This window comes from Cebus imitator, unplaced genomic scaffold (genome assembly GCF_001604975.1).
Source record: "Cebus imitator isolate Cc_AM_T3 unplaced genomic scaffold, Cebus_imitator-1.0 Scaffold45, whole genome shotgun sequence".
Taxonomy (NCBI): Eukaryota; Metazoa; Chordata; class Mammalia; order Primates; family Cebidae; genus Cebus; species Cebus imitator.
In genome coordinates this window covers 4,483,237-4,508,841 of record NW_016107360.1, presented here as the reverse complement: position 1 = coordinate 4,508,841, position 25,605 = coordinate 4,483,237, and the positions used below count along the sequence as shown (strand labels likewise).

The window sequence follows — 25,605 nt, the reverse complement described above, 5'->3', positions numbered from 1 at the left end:
CAATCTCTGGACTATCTTTAAAATTTTAAAGTTTTTTTTCACTTTTGGGTTTATTAATCCTTTGGCATTTATTTTTTGTTCACAGGGTGAGATAGTGATCAATATAATTTTTTTTTAGCATGCACAACCAATGGCAACATCACTGTTTAATGAATAATCTATCATTTCCACACCACTCTGCATGACCACCTGTGCCATACACCAATCCTTCATATAAGGATGGGTCTGGTTCTGGAATATCTATTCTATATCTTTCATCTATTTATGTTCTACTTCTATGTTGTCTTAGCACCTAATAATTTAAATAATTTAAAATAAATTTTTAATAATTTAAATAAATTTAAATAATTTAAAATAAATGCTGATACCTGATAGGTAGTGCATATTACTTCTGTCATGCTTTTCTTCTGAATTATCTTGAATATTAGCTCTTTGCTTTTCCATATAAATATTAAAATAGCTTACAAAGTTATTGTTGCTATATATGTTGTTAAACACAATATGCTTCAAAACAATATGTTGTATGCAATAAATACATATACATTTATCTACTAGGAAGTAAATACAATTTTAAAAAGTAAAAAAGGAGTAAAAAACACACATATGAATTACATGCAATTTTTCTTGGAACTGCATTGAATGTATACAATGATTTAGGGGAGAATTTTTAGTTTGTGATATTTAGTCCTCCAATCACCCAACTGGAAATGTTTATTTACTGAGTTTTCAATTTACTATTTTTTGTTATCCTTGGGATTCTCATCAATTACTTTATATGGGATCAGTAATGCATTTCCAGATTTGGTTATTGGTATTAATCCAAATCTGAGCATTTTTATTTATTTATTTATTTATTGCATTTTATTGAGCATTTTTTAGTGGAGTGATAATACATAGTTTAGTATATCTAGTCCAGTATCCTACCAGAAGTAGAAAATTATTTATACAGAGGATTTTCACATGCAATTCTTTATAGAAATATGTATGATGTCTTTGAGTTTATTTTCTCTGCCAACATGTATATGCATGCTTACAAAAAATATGAATCTATTTACTTTATAGGTGGAAAAATGTTAATCAGTGAAAGAAAACTTTTTGGTCAGGAGGAATTACACGAAGTAGGTCTGAAGGGAATTTGGCTGACATGGAAGCTGGAAAACTCTCAGAAAGTTGCAATATTACAGGTACAGAAATTTATAACTGTTGTGATTTGTCCATGTAAGTACATGCAATTCATCGCCAATAACTGTTGGAGATCTACCACTGAAAATACTTTGGAAGATAAAAGAATTATAAAATCCTGTTTTTATCATATGAATAGTTAAAAAGATCTGCAAAATAAAATAGCACAGCCAATGGATTATGATAACTATTATAGAAACAAAAACGTTGCTAATAAATGAGGGTTATACGCCATAACTATAATGAATTTGGGGGTTAAAAAGTCTCTCTGAAAGTTGGTCAACCTAGGAAATCTTCATGGTGCATCAAAAAATTCACCTGATTCTCAGAGGAAAAGTAAGTTTAAAGGACTTAATGGCAACTGTATTAAAGAAAAGTGTGAATGTAACAGAAATGTCACCTTTATTTTTCAAAATGCGTCTTCTAATTTTTTTTTTTCCTCAAGAAGGAGTCTTGCTTTGTCGCCCAGGCTGGAGTGCAGCAGCACGATCTCAGCCCACTACAGTTTCCACCTCCTGGGTTTAAGTGATTCTCTTGCCTCAGCCTGGCTAATGTGTATTTTTAGTAGAAACAGAGTTTCATCATCTTGGTCAGGTTAGTCTTGAACTCCTGACCTTGTGATCTGCCTGCCTCAGCCTCACAAAGTGCTGGGATTATAGGCATGAGCCACCATGCTGGGCCTGCATCTTCTAATTTTTTAGCGTATAAGACTTAAAAACATTCCAGTCAAGATAATAGTTCTACATATTTTAAACCAAAAAAATTCTGACAGTTGGCTTAAATTCTCTTTTCAATAGAACTTCTGAAAATTCAGCCTGTCTCTAAAAGCAGCAGTAGCTTCACAAAGTCCACAGAGTCTTTACAATTATTTACTAAGAAATGACCAAGTCTGAGTTGCTCTATACCCACAAAAATGGCTTCAACGTTGTGGGATATCTAAAAATTCTTATAATAGAAATGTAAATTTTTTCATGTTACGAATTCTTAAGACACTTACTTTCCAAAGTAATAATGCTTCAATTTCTAGTGGTAAAATTGTTATTTGTCATTGAAAGCTTGAGTGCAATGAATTCCTTTGTTCAATAAAATAAATGATGGTCTAATTTTTCAATGTTCACTCTATGAATTCATTTTCCTGAAAAAATTTCAATGTTATTAACATTTATCAATACAAAGTTATTACAGAATTATCTAATAAATGAATGACTTTCTAATTTAGTATGTTTTAAAAATTATTTTAAATATTAACAGATGTATTTGATATTTTCTACATATTGAATATTATCTGAAAAGGAAAACATTAAGCTAATATTTTGGATGTAATGAGACCAACTATTCAATGTTTAGAAAAAGGTGGATAATAGAATTTTTCTACTTGACTAGAGATTTGCTTTTATAAGCATGATACATCAAATAATAAAGTACAAGCACATGCTAGTCTGTCATTTTCAAGAAAATATGTTAAATATATTATTACATCATATTAAATATTTACTTGTTTAGTTTATAAATTGTGATATCTTAAAATAACATTATATATGTTCAAAAAATAACTTGGCAGAGAAATGTTCTTTTCTTGTTACATACAAATTTGACCAAATTTGACACAGTTTGTGTTAGCTAGTAGACTAGAGATCAGAAAGAAAAATGAAATTAAGTCCTGAATTTTTAAGCTATGAGAAAACTTAATCTTGATTATAACTCAGAATGCCACCTTATCTTTGTTTTGCTTTGTTTTTCTTTAAATAACAAGGATGCCAGGACCCAGGCTTGCTTCACAATTGGCTGGATGCTTTCACCCTTCATGATAATAATGCTTCCAAAGTTACAAATCCATTCTGGAATGGACTGTCTGCTTCTAATCCATTTTTGGATGATATATCTCAGCTAAGAAATAATGGAAAGAGAAATAATATTTCCATCTTAAAGGAAGATCCTTTTCTTTTCTTTAGAGAAATAGAAAATAAAAATTCTTTTGATTCCTCGGGTGATGAACTTGATGTGCATCAGTTACTTAGGAAGTCTTCCTCAAGAAAATCTGGAAGATCTAAAAGTGCTTCAGAACTTCTGGACATTTTAGACGATACAGTATATGCCCGTCAGAATATACATAACTCTGACCAGATCCTGTTACAAGACTTAGAATGGCTTAAAAATGACCGAGAAGCTTATAAAATGGCTTGGTTAAGTCAACGCCAGCTGGCCCGCTCCTGCCTTGATTTGAATACAATTACTCAGAGCCCTGGATGGGCCCAAACACAACTTGCAGAGATCACTGTAGCTTGTAAAGTAAACCATCAAGGAGGGTCGATACAACTACCGGAATCAGACATCACTGTTCATGTGCCCCAAGGTCATGTGGCTGTGGGAGAATTCCAAGAAGTGTCTCTAAGGGCTTTCCTTGATCCGCCACACATGCTTAACCATGATCTTTCATGCACTGTGAGTCCAGTGTTGGAAATCATGTTAGGCAACCTCAATACAATGGAAGCCCTTTTGCTGGAGATGAAAATTGGGGCTGAAGTGAGAAAGGATCCTTTTAGCCAAGTCATGACAGAAATGGTTTGCTTACACAGCTTGGATAAAGAAGGTCCTTTTAAAGTGTTAAGCAACTGCTACATTTACAAAGACACCATCCAAGTCAAGCTAATCGACTTGAGCAAGGTGATGTATCTAGTGGTTGCTGCACAGGCTAAAGCTCTTCGGTCACCAGCTGCCACCATTTGGGATTACATCCACAAAACCACCTCAATTGGAATTTATGGACCCAAATATATCCATCCCAGTTTTACTGTTGTTTTCACAGTTTGTGGACACAATTATATGCCAGGAAAGCTTACAATTTCTGATATTAAGCAGGGTGGAAAAAACGTATCTCCAGTTGTATTTCAGCTCTGGGGAAAGCATTCATTTTTACTTGACAAGCCACAAGATTTAAGGATTTCTGTTTTTTCCTGTGATCCTGATTTTAAAGTAAAGACAGAAAGAGAAGGAAAAGAAATTAAACAAAAGCAGTTGAAAGCAGGTGAAGTAGTTCGTCAACAATTTTTATTTTCTTTAGCTGAGCACAGAGAAATGCACTTGTTTGTTTTTTGTGTCCAGGTGGAGTCTCTCAATGGTGAAACAGTTGCACAGTTCCGTGTCACTACCCCTGATCCAGCCCGAAACCCAAAAAGGCTGTCTAATCTGCCAGGCTATTTGGAGAAGAAGGAGGAAGTCAAGTCTGCTCCTTTATTCCCAAAAATGCTTGTTAAATATCCCACATTTCAAGATAAAACATTGAACTTTATCAGCTATGGGGTAACCCTGAAAGCCGTGCTAAGACAAAACAAGATTGACTACTTACTTGAATATTTTAAAGGGGACACAATTGCTCTCCTCGGGGAAGGGAAGGTAAAAGCTATTGGGCAGTCCAAAGTGAAAGAATGGTATGTGGGAGTCCTCAGAGGTAAGATTGGACTTGTACACTGCAAAAATGTCAAGGTGATTCCAAAGGAGCAAGTAATGTTTATATCAGATGGTGTCTTTACAACCAGAAATCTTCTTGAACAAATTGCCCTGCCTTTTAAAAAACTGACTTATATCTATTCAGTTGTATTGACCTTGGTGTCAGAAAAAGTTTATGACTGGAAAGTTTTAGCTGACGTCCTGGGTTACTCACATCTGTCACTGGAAGATTTTGATCAAATTCAAGTAGACAAAGAATCAGAAAAAGTTTCTTATGTTATAAAGAAGTTAAAGGAAGATTGCCACGCAGATAGAAATATGAGAAAGTTTTTGTATGAACTTATTGTGGTGAGTATTGCTTGATCACAGTAATGAATTGTCATAGAGAATTTTATTAACTTGATAATATTTATAACCAAACGTGAGAGGAGAAATATTTAAATATTCAACAGTCTTAAATACATTGAAGACACGTTATAGCAAATATAGTTTTTCCTACATGATCATAAAACTGGTTTCTTAAATTTGAGATTCAATTGTGATTTCTGCAAGAAAGAGTCCTCTGAAAATCATCTTTTAAAATAAAATTAAAGGTACTTACTGTTTGTACTGGGCTTAACAGTTCAGATACGACTTCTCAAATATTTAGACAGCTCTTAAGATACCAGAGAGGCTCCATAACGTGAAAGTAGATAAAAGCAAACTAAGGAAACTAAAGAAAACTAACCTGACCATTGTTAGAGATCTTTTCAGTGTGTGGTTTATTTGTTTGTTTTGACACAAAGTCTGGCTCTGTCACCCAGTCTGAAGTGTAGTGGCATGATCATGACTCACTGCAGCTTCAACCTCCAGGGCTCAGCTGCAGCTGCCCAAGCAACAGACTATACGCATGTGCCACCATGCCTGGCTTTTTTTTTTTTTTGGAATGGGGGTCTCACTATGTCACCCAAGATGCTCTTGAACTCCTGGCCTCAAGTGATCTTCCCACCTTGGCCTCCCAAACTGCTGAAATTACAGCCTTAAGCCACCACACCTGGCTTTTTCTTTTATAAATGTATTATCAATATCCTTCACTTTAGCAATTTAATATCCTTTATATGCAATGCATTACAGTCTAAACAATGATGTTAGTAATTCTCATCTTAATCCTCATGTTTTAATAGAACTCTTAGGGTCAAATTCTTTAGTGTAGTAGTCAACCCAGTGGAAGGCTCAGTGGAGAATTACGAAGTATTTTTTACCTTTAAAGTAGAAATCCAAAATTTTATAAAAATAAAAAAAATCAAGAGCATATTTCTAAAAATGGTTAAAACATGAGCGTAAAAATAATAGTGATTGTTAATACTTCTCTAGTGCTTCCTGTATATTTTGCACTGTGCTGAACACTCTATATACCTTATCTCATTTAGCCATTAATAATAACTCTATGAGGTAAGTATAGTTAGTGTCTTCACCTTATAGATGGAAGAAATTGAGTCTTTGAAAGTGAGGCAATTTGCCCAAGTCCTACAGTTGCCTATTCTTATAGATGGGATTGAATATTTTTTGGCTCCAAAATCATGCTTAAAGCCATTATGCCTTCATGAAACAAAGTAATGTGTGTGTGTATAAAAATGTTTGTGTAAGTACTGTATATATGTAGGTGTATGCATTAAATAGCTCTATAATTGTGAAAGCCTGGTGCCCAGTAGAAGGTAAATAAAATTATATAGGCAGGTTCATGCAAAGGAGCAAAGTTTTAATCAAGATGCAAAAGAAGTAGTATATATTTGGAGAAAAAATTTAATCTATGGCATTGACAATGATTCATATAATAAATAAGTATATATAATATTATCTTTTTCAATATTATTTATGATTCTACAGTGATTCTTACAGGAGTTGAAATTCAAAAGCTCCAATACCCACTTGCTAAGTTGATAGATTTTTTATGGTGTGCTGCATTCTCATCTCACCTGAGCCATTCAGAAATATTAAAGACTGAATTGCAGAAGCTGCTCTGTCTGGTTGAAACTGCATATGCATTTTGTAATAGCTCATTGACTCTCATAGCTTATGTTCATTATTCACCTGCAAAGATTTGAATTGGAAAATTAATTTCTTTTGTTCTTTTAGTGGCCTCAAAAAGTTGTAATGGCCAAATGGTCTAAAAGTTCAAGCCTGATCATACCTGTACTCTTTGAGGTATGTTAATTATCAGAGTGTCTCGAGTGGCTAACTAAACAATCTAGTGGAGAGTCCATTCAAGTGGGGAGTTTCTAAATCTTAGTGGATTTTCTAAATCTTACCTATTTGTCAACCATGATTGACAAATAGGTAAGAGCAGTGCAATAAGGTATTTTGAGAGAGAGAGGCCACATTCACATAACTTTTAGAGTATGTAACTGTAATTGTTATATTTTATTATTAGCTATTTTTGTTAATCTCTTACTGTGCCTAATTTATAAATTAAACTTTTCCATAGGTGTGTATGTATAGGAAAAAACATAGTGTATATAAAATTTGACACTATCTGCAGTTTCAGGCATCCACTGGGTGGTCTTGAAATGTTTCCTGGATAAAGAGGAACCACTCTATTTGCTCACTTGAACGAAGAAGAAATATAGATAGATATAATTCCATATTTTAGAAATGGTACTCAAGGCAAAGTACAAACTTGTAGACTTGTTTGAAACATGCATGGTTAGCTAAGAGTCTGATGGCTTCCTATTTTGCATTGTAGAAGACTAAGCGTTTTGTCTTTAATACCTCGTAGTTTATGTTTAACACCATTATATTGGTGATGAGGGAGAGTATTTTAATGTTTATATATATATATTTAAACTTATAAACATCAATAGCTTTGTTCAAAGTTGAAGGAGTGTCTCATTTTTTTTTAAGCAACAGGCATGATTCTGGGAAGTGTTAAGTCATATTTTGGTGAAAGTAGAATAATATTTACCATCACCAGTCCCACACACTTTAGAGAAATTCTTGTAGCCAATCCTCTGGTAGAGCAAGGCATTATTTCTCTTGAGTAAATAATCAACCATAGATTGATAAAATATAGACTGCTGGAACTTCAGAGTAATGTTGGAAGTATGTAATTTAACTTCCTGTTTTCACAATTAAAGATGCCAAGACACACATTAGTTAAGTGGTTTATCCAAGATCCTATAATTAGCCACTGAATTAGTTCTAAATCTCCCCTACCTCTGGCTTAGTTATGTCCACTGTAGTTTGCTTGTAGAATTTGCTTAAATGTGGATCAACTTCTTGAGCTTTAGAAAGCTCAATTATATGTGTAGTGGAAAAAAGGACTCTCATTTCTAGAATATGTAATAAAAACTTCAAGTTATAGAGAAAAAAGCCCAAGTTAGTTGCTTTTAATTGTGACATGCAATTGTGGCTGCAGGCTCTTCTGAAAATGGATTGCCAAGGATTAGCAGCACGTCTCATCCAAGAAGCTGCTGTTCTGACTTCAGCTGTCAAGCTTGGAAAAGGCTGGAGGGAACTAGCTGAAAAGTTAGCACGACTCACAAAGCAACAAATAGAAGCATATGAAATTCCTCATCGAGGAAATGCTGGAGATGTTGCTGTTGAGGTAAGATTTTTGTTTGTCTAATTCAAGAGTGAGAAGTTGCAGACCAAGTAACACTAATATAATCAAACCCATACCACATTCATGGATTCACTGGAGAAATGTCCAAGCTGATCCACTAACTAAATCACTGCCTTAGTAACTCATCGATACTCTCTGAAATATACACACACACACTCTTAAAAGGCATTGGAAGACTTTAAAATGTTAATGTTTCTTCTTTTAGATTTCATATTATCATGGCCTCTGATCAATAAATTAATTGATCAAATTGGGCCAGTAAGTGGGCAGGGCTATAGGAACTTGAGTCTAAAACAGATAAATGTTGAAGGTGGGAGACAGGATCAAGTCAGGGCAATAGAGGAAAATAATATGTATTTATAGGCCTCAGGCATAGACTTAGTCACTTGTGATAACTAATGCTCAGTGACAAGAAGCATTAAGAAGGTGGATGTAGAGCCGCTGGTGATGAGAGAGAGAGACCTCAGAGCTTCATTATCTCCTTCACAATGTTGCCTGCAATAACTACAGACATCAATTGCAGAATGGCAGCACTTAGCACAAAGTAAATATTTACCATGAAAATATTGTTTTTATCAAAACAAATGCATGCTGTTAGACACAAGTTAAATGAGTATTTTCTGCAGATTACCATAAAGAACCGTGAGTCTATTTTTATTGAATTAAATAAAGACATTCCAGTGAGGGGCACATGTAAAATATTCCATATCTTTCTCTCAAATGAATATAAGCATTTTGAAGGAAATATTATCTCTCTTATTAGAGATGATTTGGTGAGGGCAGAAGCTATTTTCTCCACTTTGTTTTTGGCATACAGCTGGGTATTCATTTGTGGAGAAAATTTTCTTACATTGATACAACCATTCCAGTTGGGCGAATAGGACAAAGCCACCTTTGCGTGAAAAGTAGAATGAATACAAGTCAGCTGAATTCCAGCAGCTGCAGTGGAAGTGTCAGCAGGCTGGTTTCTGAGTTCCTGCAGCCTGGCTCTCCAGCCACGACTTCTCTAAAATAAGACACTTTAGCCAGGAGCAGCCAGGGATTGAGAATATCTTTTCCCTCAGAGACTACATTTATCTCCATAAATTTAAACAGGCATTATAGCCTGTAAATAAGCATAATATAGCATTCGGTGCAGTACACAAAATGGACTTAAGTGTTTACAGAATGAGATGAAAGATAGGAAGCCTTTAAGAAGGAAAAACATATTATGAAGGATACGCTCTTCTGATTCGGACATTTCAGTTAACTGATTAAAAAGTTACCTAATTGAAAGCAGGACCTTTTTTTCTTAATAAGATTCTGTTTTGAATGAGTTTTGTTGAGAGTTATTTATCAGTTATTTATTATGTCAGCCTCCTTAAGCATCTGGCTTCTCTCTAATTGTGGTTGTTTATAGTTTGTCTTCCCCTAAATCTTGATGGAGGCCTGCAAACCACCTACTTTTCCGTTATTTACTTTTGCACAGCCCAAATCATAAATGACTAAGTCTTTGCCTGAGGCTGATAAACACTCAGAAGCAGAAAGGAAAGCCCCTAGGTGTCTATGATAGTTCAACTTATTGTGATTAATTCTAATAGTTATCTCTCTGATTCATGTTATTGAATACTTAGAAAAATCCACGGCGTATTAGCCTAAGGTCATTCCAAATAATCTACAGGAATCTTACCTATGAGGTCAGTTATCTAATGGGTAAATAAATGCTAATTTCCAGCCTCCTAAGAAATAGCTGTATAATTTTTCTCTTTAAGAGGAGATTCTTAAATATGATCAATTTACAAGTCAAGTAGTTGATTTCAAAACATACTGTTATTAGTTCTGGGTAGTGGGTGCAGAGGGAGGGAAGTGCATTGGGGCAGGGAGATAATTGAGTCTAGCAGTTGCTGGGCTGCTTTTTTTCCTGTATCTCATTTCCTCAGAGGCATACACTCCAGAAATTGCCCTCTATGTGTGCCAATGCCTGCAGTTGGGCTCTTTCACTTACTTTTTCTCCTTTAACTGCTTTCTATTCCCTTTGATCTATTTTTATTGTATCTTATGGAGAGTTTTCTGGCCCTGACTTTGTGACAGGTACTGTTCTGGAAATATTACAACAATTAATTTAATCCTTTCAACAAAAACTTATGGGGCAGACACTAATATCTAATATTACAGAGAGGATAAGTAACTTGCTTACACATACACAGCTAGAAAGTCATGGAACCATGATTAAAGCACGAACGTTTGACTTCAGAGTTCATGACTTTAACCATTACACTCTGTCCATCACTGTTTAATACGGTGACCAAGCTGCAGAGTCAGAAGGTGCAATCAGGGTTTAGCAACTCATTTCATTTTTATGTGTCTTTTTTCAACCCATGTAAACTAGCCATCATACTATCAAAATTTGCCTCAAAATTAAAAATTTACCAAGCCTCAAGCTGCTTAAAGAATGAAGTATGTTAATACTATATTTGTCAGATTTTCTGAATACCTTAACCATTTCTTATTGTTTCCAAGTTGAAGAAAAAGCCTCTCTTTGGAAACTTTTGAGAATGTCACTTTTTAAATTAACCACCTCCTTAAGTTAAATTGCAAGAAATATCACTCATCTTCTCTAATGACATGGTAATTGCTACATAAAAGCAAAACTGTAAAGTTTAGATCTGATTATAAGCAAAATGTGTTTTTCAGACTATTTCTTTCAGAAAAAATGCACTTATGCTCTATAAAGATGTCACTATTGCCAAGGTTTTTCCACAAAAGTTAGTACAAATTTATTGGAGTTTTCTGAATATATTTAGAGCTTTAATTTTTTAAAAAATAAACCAATAGAATATTAGAAAAATAGCTCACTTTTCACAAGTCAGATTTGACAGGAGGATATGCTGGGGATTCAGAGATAAGAAATTCACCAGTCTAAATTAGGTGCTCTTCACTTATCCTTCTAGGGATGGATACCACAAGTTACAATAATCTTTCTATGACTCTTTCATCAGCACCCTTGCTTAATAATATAGATTATGCCATTTTTATCTTGTTTAATAAGGACACATATTTGCCAAGGACACTAAAGTTTCATTTCCATTCTCTTTTTTTCCCCCGTTGAGTCTGAGTCTGGCTCTGTCACCCAGGCTGGAGTGCAATGGCATGACCTCGGTTCTCTGCAACCTCCACCTCCCAGGTTCAAGCGATTCTTCTACCTAAGCCTCCTGAGTAGCTGGGATTACAGGAGCCTGCCATCACTCATGGCTGATTTTTGTACTTTTAGTAGAGACAAGGTTTCACCATGTTGGCCAGGCTGGTCTTGAATTCCTGACTTTAGGTGATCCACTTGCCTCAGCCTTCTAAATTGCTGAGATTACAGGCGTGACCCACTGTGCTGGCCTCACTTCCTTTCTTAAACTACCTTTGCCCACTGGGCTCTATCTCAACCACAGGCACTAATAGTTGTGTTGAGAATGGTTTTTTATCTGACCTGCCAGAATGGGCCACTCATCCAGTGGAAGCCAGCGAAGGCAATGTTCCTAATGGTAATTTTTTTCATCTCAGAAACTACTCATCTGTAGAGAGTCATAATTGGGAAGATGTATTTTCAGTCTTTCTGTAGTCACCATTTAATCAATGTAGATCTCATTTTCTTTCGTATCTTGTGGTCACAACCTGTTACTCCTCATTTTCTGACTGGCTGCTGGAGAGTTCAAAGTACTTTGTTCCAAGTCTAGATTAAAGATGGGAAAGTTGTGGATTTTCCCGCAGTTTTATTTATTTTCTATAAGTGAATGAAAGATTCCACATGGAATTTTTTCCACTCATTTAGTATCTTATATCTGTGTCCTAGCCTTCAGTATTTAATTCATACATATACTTAACACTTATTCTGGGTCTATCAGTTCTGAACATTGGTTTAGGAGCCATAAAATACACAAAATATGATTATATTCCCCTTAAAAGCCAAGTTTTATTTTGGCATGGCAAATGGGATAAACTGTTAATATTTGAATTATAATATTTCTTTAAAGTATATGATTAGATGGCAATGGTAATAGTTGTAACTTACCAGGTATTCATTGTCAACTAGTCATTATGAGTATTTTCTTTACAATATCTCTATTATTTTAATACACTTTGTAAGGAAGACATTGTAGCCATCTGCTTTTTACATTTACACGAACTGAAGGGTGAATATATTTGTGTAGTTTCTCCAGTTACATGGTTATTAAGTGCAAGTACTTAGATCTGAATTCACTTTGTCTTATATGAAGTCCTAACCACTACATTATATTAATGATAAGCCCTTTCAAAATTAACTTATTTAAAAAATATCAGAGTGATGAGAAGCAATTAGGAGATACAGCCTATCTTTGAAGGATGGGTGGCCTTTGAGTAATCAGAGAAGAATAGAAGTAGATTTCAGTGCTTCTAAATATCAGTGAGCTCTAGAGACTACTGAGAAGATGTGGCCTGGAGGGGAGATTTTATCTTAATAATTACTGGGTGATGTGGTCAGGTACATATGTTGGTATCAATGGAGGAAAGTCTTCAATGACTACTAGAGCATAGAGGTTAAGATTCCTTTTTGGACTTCTGTTCCACCTCTACCATCTATTAGCCCTAAAGTCTTGGGCAAATTACTTTACTTTCCTGGGAATCTATTTTGTGTGTCTGTAAAGTAAGGAAAATAATCAATCTTACTCATTGGATGTTTAGAAGATCGAATGCAATATTAAATGTGTAATATTTGGGACAATGTTTTGCATATTGTAATCAATAAATACATATCTAATAATGAAGAGGAAGAGGAAAAGGTGAATTTGATAACTGTGTAACATTTAGTGATTTTTGGAAGACAGAATAAAATACAGTGTTTTTTTAGTAATATGACTGAGAGTGCCTATAGGAAGAATTTAAGGAAAAAGTTAGCAATGATTTCAAGGTTTTTTTGTCTGAGAAACTGGCAGAATAGCAATGCATGGAAAAAACTGAGAAAATGTCTTGGCTGATGAACTTCTTTCTTATGGGCTTAACAACACTTAATTTTCCTTGGAAAATCTCTCTTGCAAAAGTTAAAGGAAATTTCCATGGACTATATGGTTTTCTGGCTTACGTGGCAACTTCTGGATTCTGCTGTAATTCAGGGATGTTGAATTATCAAGTTCTTTATTGGGGCCTGGTTCAGTTCTAGCCTTGGTACTTAATTCTTTTGTTTGCTGTTCTTTTGCAGTGAGAAATATTTTATAATTTCATCGAAGGGAGAAGTATTATATGGAAATTCATATACCAGTTGTAAAGCGTGTATAGAATGATATCTCAAATCTTCACTGTTTGAAGTAGAGATTTGGCACAGTGATGTTATTTAGATTACCATAATAGTTTGTACAATTCTATGGATGTTACAACCTTTAATTTCAAAAAGATATTCCGTTTTGGGGGGAATGAGGTAATAAAGAAAATAAAGATAGTGCAGTGAAATTTCTAGGGTAACACTGTATTTCTATGATCTTTGATTTAATTTTATAATGTACACTGAAAGTCAAATAGAAATAACAGCATATTAAGTTAAACATTATTAAGAAAATTTAAAATGGATTTAAAGACACTTTAATTTTGGTTTTAGGTTTTCTTTTTCAAGCTTTAGTACCAGGGAACATAAACAATAAGAAATTCCAGAAAACCAAAATCCAGCTATGTGTAAGACTTAAATCAGCATTTGTTAGAACTGCTTAATAATGAAATAAAGTTGTAGCAATACTTTAGTAAAATGGCCCTGGATTTATAGCTAGGTTTCCTGGATAGTTGACTGTGATTTTGTTACTTAACTTTAAACTCAACTAGAATTAGCCTTAATTGAGCACTTAGTGTGTGCTGGAAATATTTACATCCATTCCTTTTTATACTTAGCAATGCTTTTATGGCATTGGGTAAACCTTTTTTTCTTACTTGCTAGAAGGGCAAAGCAAGGGCCTGAAGAAAGTTTATAGCTTACCTAAGATCCTAGAGCTAGTAAACCAAGAGTGTAGATTTAAACCAAGATGTGTGCCTCTAAATCCAGAGCTCTTGACACTATATTTTTGTCATTTGTTTTAACGTTTACACTAAAAAATTAAATTGGAGAAGCCCAACTAAACTCTGATGTTTAGTTGTCTCCATGAATGTATGTTTTTGGCAGGGGCGTGGGTGGCAGTGATGATAAGGAGTCAATGAGGAATCATCCCAACTAGGAATTGATAAGAATGGTTTAACGGCAGGTTTTCCTACAGTGTTTGACTGTTTAAGCAGATGCACTAACTAGCAAGGAATAGGTCCTCTATCTTCCTCTGGCTCGTGCTTACCCCCGGAAATTCCAAGTGGTTATTATCACCCAAACTTAGCTAGTTGTCCCCAGCCAGACTTTTTTAACAGAATCTCGTATCAAGTTTTAACCAAGCAGCATCTCCCTCATGAGGACACAGGGGCCCTTTGATTGTAGCCTCTCTTGTCTTCTGAAGACAACAATAATCTTACCTTCAAAAATATTTATGTGCTTACTAATTATAGGTGATGATAAAGCTTACCTGAATATTGTAAATGATGTACTGAGAATAGAACACATGTAATAATCATTAAGAAGGCAAACTTGCCTTAATAATTCTTCAGCTAATGACACTGAAAATGAAATGTTGTTCCTGTAAGTTTATGAGAAAAGTCAGTGGATGATTAATCCTTTCATGTGGCAAAATGTAATTATCCAAAAGTAGTTAAAACCAATTCCATTCTTTATGCTGTTCATGTTTTATAAGCTAAAAAAAGACATAGACTGCTATGCTCAAATCTGAATTTCTTTTATTCCTGTTGCTTTTCATTATCTAGTGCATTATCTAATGCGTCTTATTGGCTTCTGGGAATAAGCACTCTAAATCTGGAAAACTATATACTTTTTTGTTTTTATTCCTATTTCATTTCTTTTGGCATCCCACTTATTACTTTTTATTGCTCTGTTACTTCTTACTTTGTCTTCTAACACTGAAAAGACAACCTAAGACTCACTCCTTCCACACAAAAGCTGGAACTTTGGAAAACTGCTCAACTTCATACGTTAAGTATTTACTCATGCTGCTGCCTTTTTTATAAGGAGAAAACACATTGATGAAAAGTTAACAACTATGTTCTTTTTATCAGCCTCATGCTCCCTATTCAAGAATGAAACTGCAACATCATGAAGTTACCATTAAAAATCTAAGAATAGAGACGTAAGAATGCAGCCTATGTATTAAATATTTGTGATAGAAACGAAAAGGCTGAGAGAATTTATGAGGTTAAGAATAATTTAACAACTGAAAAACAAACCCTCAGGAGCATGCTTTCCTTTGGATTTTTTGAAACACAAGTGCAGAGTTTCTGCATATCTTTTCTTAATCGTAACATTGAGCAAGAGAGGAAGAACTATTTTTAAAACGCAGAATAGATACAACATAAATCTGGCTGTTTGAGATCTTGACTGTCTGCAACTCCTTCTAGCCTTTGGAGGATTAAACTTAGGTCAGCCTGGAAAGAAAATTATTTATTCTACCCATTTTATTTCTTCAAACATTTCCAGAAAAGATGACTTCATTTTCTTTGTAACTTATTACAAAATTTAGAAACTTATGTGACCTTACTGGGTAGGTATTTTAGGGCATAATAATGTACACAAATTACCTCTTATGTCTCTACCTTGGATAACATATATTTACTTTGTCAGAAAACTAGAATGAAATGAGATAATAAGAAATGCAGAGAAAAAAACATCTTTAGAACTTGTGTCCAAATGTTTCTATATCTGTTCCACAAAGGACAAACAAACAACTGATTATCCTATTTAGTCTATTGATGAAACCCAGCCGATTAATTAGATTTCGTTATAGCAAAGCTCAAATAGAATCACCTGGCAGAGATTTACTTATTAAGGGAAAACATAGTTCCGCAAATTTAATATTTTTATCAGTGTATTAAGTACGTAACTCTTGACATGTGCTTTTGTCCCCATTTCTTCCCAATTTCTCACGATACTTGCCCCTCTAATTTTGTGCCCTAACTTCATAATGATTTTAACATCCTTTTGTATTTATGTTTCTGCCAAGAAAGTTAACCTTTCTTCTTGGGTGCTTTACATATGCTACCTCTTTAATTCTCATTAACCTCAAATTCTTCATATGGCAAAGTTAAGATTCAAACCCAAATCTCCTTACCATCATAAAAGATTACATTTTAAAGACTTTAAAAAGTTTTCTTAAATACCTCTATTTTCTACTGCTGCTTGTTCTGTTTCTCTCTCTCTTCCTTTGACACTTAAATTTCAGATGTCACCCATTTGTTTTGTGTCTTCCATTTCTTTTATACCTGCTCAGACCTGTTGTATGCGCCCTACTAGTCCCTTTAAACTGCCTTCTCCAAGTTACCAAAGGCCTGCTAATTTCCAAAATCCTGGATTTGCCAAGTTTTTATTTATGTTCCCACCTTGTTGATGTTACAGGTAGCAGTGGAGGTAACAGAAAAGGGGAGTCCTCAGTGTCACCCTGGCATATGTTAACCCACCCTGCAAAGGGAAATACCCTAACTTACAGCTTTTGTTAATTTTCTTAGTGTAAATATTCTGATCATACATCATTTTAACCTACCGTTGTGATGTCACTCGACATGGAGTTGGGAGGATATGAGGGAGCTTGTGTGAGCTGGCACCAGCAAGTCAATGCATGTCCTTCTTGGGATGTTATTATACTTCTTGGCTTTTGCAAGAGGAAGCATGTGATTCACTCTCTTTCTCTTTGACTCTAGCTTCTCCCCATACTTTGATTGCTTCTATTTCTTTCTTGTAGCCGCTAATCATTGACTTAGTTGAGAATTAACTTTTGCATCCCTTTATTCTTTTTCTTGGCATTTTTTTCTACGCATGTGTTTCACCATCCCTGTAGAACAAGTGATGTTAAACCCTTTTCTGTCCCCTCAAGGTCATCTCACCATTCCAATTTTAATTTTTTATCAGATACCCTCCCTTTTGCTTGATGCTTAGTAGGGCAGAAAATAAGCTCCTTAGCTTGCCCTTGCCCAAAAAATAAGTACTTTCATTCCTGTCCTATTAAAAAGCATTAAATGCAAACTATATGCCAGTACTTCATGAGGTACTTTGAACATAAAACTCGGGAATCATTATCGACATTTCATAGATTAAAAAAATTCAAAGCTGGGATAACTTGATTAGTTTATCAAACTGACCTCTCAAATAGGCAACGGAGCTCAGATGTAAACAACAGGACTCTGACACCCAAACCTATGTTTCTTTCCATTATGGCATCATGCCTCTTAGTTAGTGGAACAATCATTTTTCCTCACATGGATTTAAAATATACAAGTAATTTTTGAGTTTTTCTGTTATGATCACATCCTATCTATTTTACCCATTTTGCCAGTGTTTGTGCAAATATTTATCTCCTTCCTATGCTAGAAAATTCTAAAAGCAAGAGTCATGCAATATTCATCATTTCATTTCTTACTGTAACAAAATTTATTGTAGTAGAAGGTACTCAATAAACCTTGATTTGATAAGTGAAATAATTAGTTAATGAACAATGATAATATCGAATATTTCCTTGTATTTGTGTTATAAAAGTGTTTCTTTATCATCGTTGTTGAGAGCTCCCAATGATTTTATACATAGAAGATGAAATTTTGTACCAAATGAATATTTGGGTTTAATTTGCTGCAATGAGGAAGAAAAATGGAATGCAAAATATGCTTATATTTTAGTTAACCAACACCTTATTGTTTTCAGCCCAGTGCTCTTGTACCCGCTTCTAGCCAGATTATGGTTTACACTCTAGGGAATCTCAAATCGGTTTAGGGCAATATTCCCGCTTGCATTTCAGACAAATTCAGGGGATTCTTGGAAAGTCTTTACACATTCAAAAGTTTTAATTAGGGCCTATAATTCAGTAATGTACCCAAATTTCTCTGATTTGAAAAAGCTGTTGGCACTACTCTGTTGTTAGTACAAATTGCTTAATGTGAGGACGTCGTGTGGTGCTCTGCATAAGTATGTGAGTAGATGTGTCATCAGACCTTTCCTGAATCTGTAGTTTCTATTTTTTGCATCACCTGGGGTATTTCCTGCCCTCAACAGCATGGAGAAGCTGCTTCTTCATTGAGTGTGCCTAAGGGTTTTTCTATACATAGCAATTCACAGTGCTACAGCAAGACAGGGGATAGATACAGAGCTTTTCTACCCATGAAAGTAAGTGGGACCATTTGGGCTGTTTCTGTCTATGTAAGTACTTGAATCTGTAGGGTAGTGGACAATCCTAAAACTACCCATTTATAATTGTTGAGACGTCTGTTTTCTGTGATGCTTTATGCTATTCTATGCCATCCCCTTTTTACAGAAATGTTTAAGTTGTTGTTTATCATAAAATATCTGCAAATATATCATTTATTAGACTTGGTCACTAAGAGACTTAGAACAGTCTTAGAAGCCTTTAGCTATAAACACCATTATTTTAAAAAATACGTGACAACTTGAACCAGTTAGTTGAGCATCAGGGACTTTTAAGTGAATTCAAGGTTGAATCTTTGACTCAGAGATTTTACAGACAGAATATACTCACTACAGAATAATCTATTTGTTTAGTGATTCTTTGCAATTGAGCAGTGACAACCAAGATTAACTTTGACAGAAAGGCTCTATTATTATATCTCAACTGATATTCCATTGTCGAGAAAGTAGTAGCAATTGTACTTGAAAAGTTTGGTTTCAATGAAAATCTTCAGAAATATAGATGAGAGGATAAGTTCTATCCTTAGATAGAACATTCTATCAATCATAGAAGATAAAATTATTGGTACAGTTGGTGAGGGTAAAACTTATATACAAATATCTGAGGTGATTTTTGCTACTGCATCATACACTGATATGGTATAACTTTGATAATTGTCTTTTATTCTCTACCTTACAAAATTTAAGCTTTGTCAAGAGAGACAAGAAAACAGGTGTTTATGGCTTCCCAGGAATGCCAATTTGGACAAATAATATCAAATTATCCTTAGAGCCTTTTATGTGGATTGAAAGAAAACATAATGGAACTCCTTATTTAGGTCTTTAAGACTTTTAACTTTAAAATTAGACTATATGAGGATATTGGAGGATGGTGAAAATTATATGCCAAGGCATTAGTTCATGTGATATTACTGAACGGTGATGGAGGTTCTGCTTTAAAAGGGCAATTCTGCACAATGTTTAGCTCAGAGTCTATGTTCCTACATTTTGCAACTGATAGACTCACAACCAAATTAGTTCAGCGAACCCCTCCAAAATAATTGAATAATAAAATTTATTTTTCAAATATTCCAATTATAAATACAGGATTCATTTTGTTGTTTTCAAAGAGAAAATTTATTTTAAGCTGTTGTGTGTGTGAAGTGTGTGTGTGTGTGTACTCTACAATTCGTCTTGTTCGGTCTGCCTTTGTCTCTATTCTCTCCCTAGCCTGGTTACCTTGGTTACCATTACATACATGCTTGTATGTGAAGTTTCTCTTTGACGTACTTTATTTCTATGGAAACAATGACATCATTGGTATGGGTAGGTGCTTAGGAACAGCAAAAAGAAGCAGCATTGAATATTGGTTTTTCTTTAGGTTATAAAATGTATAATTAAAGAAATATTTTAAATTAGAGAGCTATATTTTGCTTTCATTTTGACTTGATTATGAAGCTACACTTTTGCTTGTTTATAGACTTGATCAAGTAAAATGATTTAAAATGTTGAATATGCTGTCTAGCTCCTTGTATGATATTTGGTGTCATAAAACTCACCACAGAGAGGTGTAACAATAAAAATTATTACTTTAACCTTAAAAGTCTCTCAAATAGTAAAAAGATAATCTCATTAATATTTATTATCATCCACAAATTGTGCAAGGAATTTTATATTCACATTAAGGCAACAGCAATGTATAGACGATGAATCAAGGGAAATAAGCCCCTACTTGTAGTTATTATTTTAAAAATCTCTAGTTTTAAAAACACAGGGATGTAACAGGAAACTTGGTAGTTATTAAACCATATTTTCTATGACATCAAATAAGTCCATGTATAATTGGTATTTCATTTTCTTTTAAGTCTTAAGTGGCTTTTTACATCTTTTTTTAAAAAAATCTATTTTCCTCTCATCTCAACTTCCACACTACTCCAGTCTATTTTTTTTCTTTATAGATGATGTGGAAACCCGCCTATGATTTTCTTTATACCTGGAGTGCTCACTATGGAAATAACTACAGAGACATGTTACAAGACCTTCAATCAGCTTTGGACAGAATGAAAAATCCTGTGACTAAACACTGGAGAGAATTAACTGGAGCTTTAATACTAGTAAATTCCTTAGAGGTTTTGAGAGTAACTGCATTCTCCACTTCGGAGGAAGCATAGAAATAAAGGGTGTGTTTCTGATGAGAGGGGAAATAGTGAGGTGAAAATGAGGTAATGCTGTGTGTGTGTGTGTGTGTGTGTGCGCATGTGTGTGCGTGTGTCTAAGAAAGAATCTCAGAAAGTCATTATATTAATTTTCTTCATGTTCAAAAACAAATTTTTTCTGATGAAAGCACTGCCTAATATGATAACCAAGATGGGTTTTACCCTCGAATATGTATTTTTGTATATGTTTCAAATACAAATATTAGGTTGCTTTGTTCTTATAAAGAAAAGGAAAAAGAAGAATGCCCTCTCTCTATTTCAGTGTTATTTTTAATTTCCCAAGTTAATGCTGTTTGAATAATTACATCACACAGATACCTGGATAAACTGGAGGCTATCAACATGAACCGGGCAGTGTTCCCGGGAAGCAGGTAAAACAGGAGAAGCAGGCACACACCCGGTGGCCAGTCACGGCTGCATGTTTTCCAAACCTCCCTCCTCAATTCATCAGTGTAGATAGCCAGCATCACCTCTATTTTTCATGTGGAGAAACTAAGGACTGGAGAGAATGTCTGAGGCTACATAGCCAGTGCAAAGTCAGTTTTCTTCTCGAAAAACCTGTTTCTATTTCTTTTTTAAAAATCATACTGCATAAAAAGAATAGTAAAAAAAAAAAAAACATGTTAAGACTTACAGGGAAACAGTCATCATTTCATTTTAATTGAGACTTGTTACTTCTTTTCATCATCTCTTGAAAGACTGCCAGAAGGAAAATATGACTTATCAGAAATCTGTTGTCTGCATGCATGGACCTAGAGTTTTCATCAGTTTCCTTCACCATCTTGGGACCTCGCTAATCCTGCCTAACTTGGGACTGCAGGATTATGATGTAAAATAGTTCTTTAGCTCTCAGGGATTTTGAATAATGTGAGTTATTAAAAACAACCACCACCAGAAACTTGATTTATCACTGCTGAGTAGAGCACTCTTAACCAACAAAAACACTGATATCTTTATGTTGACATGTGCCTGCAAGTGTGTGTGTGTGTGTGTGTGTGTGTGTGTGTGTGTACCACAGTGATTTATCTTTATGTTGGCATGCTCATACAAACACATATGTGTATGTATGTGTACCAAAGTGTTTTGTGGTTTTTTTTTTGAGACTAAGTATAGCTCTGTCGCCAGGCTAGAGTGCAGTGGCATAATCTCAGCTCACTGCAACATCCACCTCCTGGGTTCAAGTGATTTCCCTGCCTCAGCCTCCCGAGTAACTGGGATTACAAGCATGCGCTGCCACACCCAGCTAATTTTTGTATTTTTAGTAAAGACAGGGTTTTACCATGTTGGTCAGGATGGTCTCAAACTCCTGACCTTGTGATCCACACACCTCTGCCTCCCAAAGTGTTAGGATTACAGGTGTGAGCCACCGCACAAGGCCACCACAGTGTTTTATAAAAGTTTTGGAACACAAAAATTCTATAGGACCCTGGGCCAGCATAAATACTAATGGCTGGCAGAGTTCACAAAGAGATGTTCTGTGCTTTCTCATCTGTTCAATCCTCTGGTTGCCAGCCAGTGTTTATGTGTGTATTTGGACAGTCATTCATTTATTGTCATTCAGTCAATAGGTAGAGTATATGTGTCTATTTTTTTGGCAGGCATATAGATGCCTGAGATTAATGGAAAAAACCTGAACTCTAACTTTAGTAGTGCTAAGTGATAGATAATTTTTTAAATGGCACTGTTAAATATGCAGTGGCATGCATAATAACAGTTGCAATGGAGAGGTTGTGATGCTATGAGATATAAACAGAGAGATGCCGTCATATGAAACTGGAAGTGGGGGTGGGTCAGGTAAATTTCTGTTTGGAAGGAAATAATGAACTTGATAGAAGAGAAGACATTGTCTCTGGTGTGATGGAGTATAAGGGGTGATCCCACAAAGCACTGAAGGTCTCAGATGGCTGGGAGCTGAAGAGGTGCAGGAAGCAGGAGTAAAGTAGTGAAAGAATAAAAGATTCAACAATGAGATGAGGATGGAGCAAGAAGAGGCCACATTAGGGACATTAAGGCTGCTAGAATTTAGAAAGAAAAGACACAGCCTCAAAGAAATGAGGGTAAGCTGAATAAGGATTTTGTTTTGGGAACCTGAATAAAAGATGTCCATTTGTCTAGAAAGGAAAAGCAGAGTCTTTTTAGAGCTTTTAATACACCCACCCTAGGGTATTTGGTATGCTGGCAATGGTAATTCAAATTGGGGGTTTAAGAACAATCTTTAGGGCTTTCAATATTTATATTTGATGATTGGGGAACACAGCCTGACCAAAGAGTTATGTATACACACTCAAGGACAGAATTTATTTTAATTGAAAATAAATTATGGGAGAAGGAAAAACACTGCAGTTTTTACTTTCAGCATAATCATTTTTCGTGGTGATTTTGCTTGTTTAAGAATCATTCTTGGAATCTTATTAACATGTCAGCTAACCAGAGAATTTTGGGAAGGGATATTAGGGAATTAGTAACTGGGTTTTCCCAGGCTCCAAGATCTGAGAAGACAGAGATCTTGTTAGCTGATTAGTGTAGTAAGATTAAATAAATAGTTTCAGGTTTATACTGCATCATATATTAGGATTGTGATTGACAATAATAAGAGTTTTAAAAAATGAAAAACATAATCTCTATAATGTAAGGATGAAACAATGGTTTAAATATTAATACACGTAAATATTTATAATAGTGTAACAAATCGTTCCAGAGGAATTTTTTTTTTTTTTTTTTTTGAGCCAGAGTCTGGCTCAGTCACCCAGGCTGGAGTGCAGTGTTGTGATCTCCACTCATTGCTACCCCCACCCCCTGGGTTCAAGCAATCTTCCTGCCTCAGCCATCCAAGTAGCGGGGATTACAGGCAGGTACCACCACATCTGGCTAATTTTTGTATTTTACTGGAGACAGGCTTTCACCATTTTGGCCAGCCTGGTCTCAAGCTCCTGATCTCAGGTCATCCACCCACTTCAGCCTCCCAAAGTGCTAGGATTATAGGCATGATCCACTGCTCCTGGTCTCAGAGGAATTTTAAGCCTAAATCCAAATATTCTGTTTGCATAAATGTATTCTAATATTTTAAATAAATTGTTTCTACTTTCCTGAACTTTATATTTTTCTTGCTGTAATGGATTTTCATAATCAGAAAAGATTAAATTAGTAATCATGAATTGCCTTTAATATTTGGCAGTAAGTCAATGAAATTAATAAGGCACTTATATCCCATCTTTGACATCATTTAAAGCATCAAATCCCATTAATCTAAAACTTCTTTAAGCATTTTGAAAGTAGAAAATGTTTACATGGTTCTTTCAGTTCCTCAGGCTTTTTGTCTAATGATGCATGACTTAGGATAAGATTTTAATTCAGTGCCCAGCTTGAAACATAATAATTTTTCTGTGTACACCACAGATCCTCTACTTCCTTGCGTTAAAGCTTTATATGAACCAGTTAAGGAGGAGCATTCAATAATGTGTCATTAACTGTTCATACTAATAAATGGATACCGCACAGTTTTATGGCCTGTAATGTAGCATATACTATATAAAGATTACAGTTTGGGGATGACTAGGTTTCTGGAAGGAGTAGAATGCTAAATCGACGGATGACATTGGGCCGAAAAACATTGCTGCTGCTAATCAGCTTTGAATGTGTGACGTGACCAGACAATAGAGAACATACATACATTCAGATTTGTACAATGCTATAATTGGACGTTTAAGGACTTGAATTTTTATACTGTGCTCCTTCAAATTATGTTTTCTGTAATTGTTTTATCAAGGAATATTTGAGGTAGTATAAAAGAAAAAGAGAATAATGAACAATAATGTCACTGGAGGCTTTTAAAATTAAAATAGATCTTTTTTTATTCTTATACATAGGTAAGTCCCTCCTTCTCCTTCTATATGAACTTTTCTTCCACATGCTGCTGTATGGTTTAGTGAGAGTGACATTCTAAAGAACATCATGATTGCTAAGATAATCCAAAGACAGTTTTTCAGAATAAAATGACATGTTGAAGGTTTGTTTCTTGCATCTATATTTACTGGTCCACAGCACAAAATAAAATGACCACATATACACAGGAAGCTTGAATTTGTACATATGTAGCATCTGATACATATCTGATATTCAGCATCAAGATTTCACTGAACATTGTAGAAATGTGTATTTTTTGCATGTATATTTTACTTGATTTTCTACTTATGTACATCTAGAAAGCTTTAAGCCTAATAAATAGTTTTATAATTTTGAATAATAGTGTTAGTTTATATGTGAGGGAGTAGAGATGGAAAAGTTAGCAATGGATAATAATTAGTAAGGCCAACGGAGAAAATTTCATAGTAAGTATTGTCATAATGAGTATAGCATGAAAGTCTTCCTTTGCAAGACAGTAGTCCAGCAATTGAAAACTGTGGTTTCTAATCTTTGTCCATTATTCACTATGTGACTGTGGACCTGTCGCTTGGCCTCTCTGGTCATCAGTTTTCTCACCAGTAAAACAAGGAGTTTAAACCAAATGACCTCTATTGTTCACCTTGGGTTTAAATGTCTATAAATGTTCAATGAGTAGAATGTATTGTTTTTGTTTATTTTACTATGAGAAAAGAGAACGTGAATTAAGAGTAATAATTTGAATACCAATTATCCACATTAAAATAATGTCCCCTATGTGTGAAGCATAGCACATTTAGCACACATACATAAGCACTTAAGCACTTTACAAATATCCTCATTTATTCTTTACACAGTCTTTTGAAACTGGTTACATAGTAGGCACTGTTTTGAATAATTGGTGACTTTCAGCTATTTAAAATAAACTGGAGTATGGTGATTGAGTACTGAGTTAGAAGGTCAGCACTGGTTTTACTAGGAGCTTCTCAAAGCTCACTGCCAAACATGCTCCAGTCTCATTGTCAAGGCCTTAGACC

At 34.8% G+C, this 25,605-nt stretch overlaps 1 protein-coding gene across 1 annotated transcript; it reads left to right on the top strand.

Annotated features, from left to right (window-relative positions):
* The first annotated feature begins 1,070 nt into the window (after positions 1–1,070).
* On the top strand, positions 1,071–21,572 carry MACC1 (MET transcriptional regulator MACC1). Its single transcript, XM_017526941.2, is given in 5 exon segments — positions 1,071–1,089; positions 1,092–1,184; positions 2,936–4,977; positions 8,024–8,212; positions 20,432–21,572. Coding segments are annotated over 5 exon segments (2,556 nt in total). The 3' UTR covers positions 20,645–21,572.
* Positions 21,573–25,605: the final 4,033 nt, after the last annotated feature.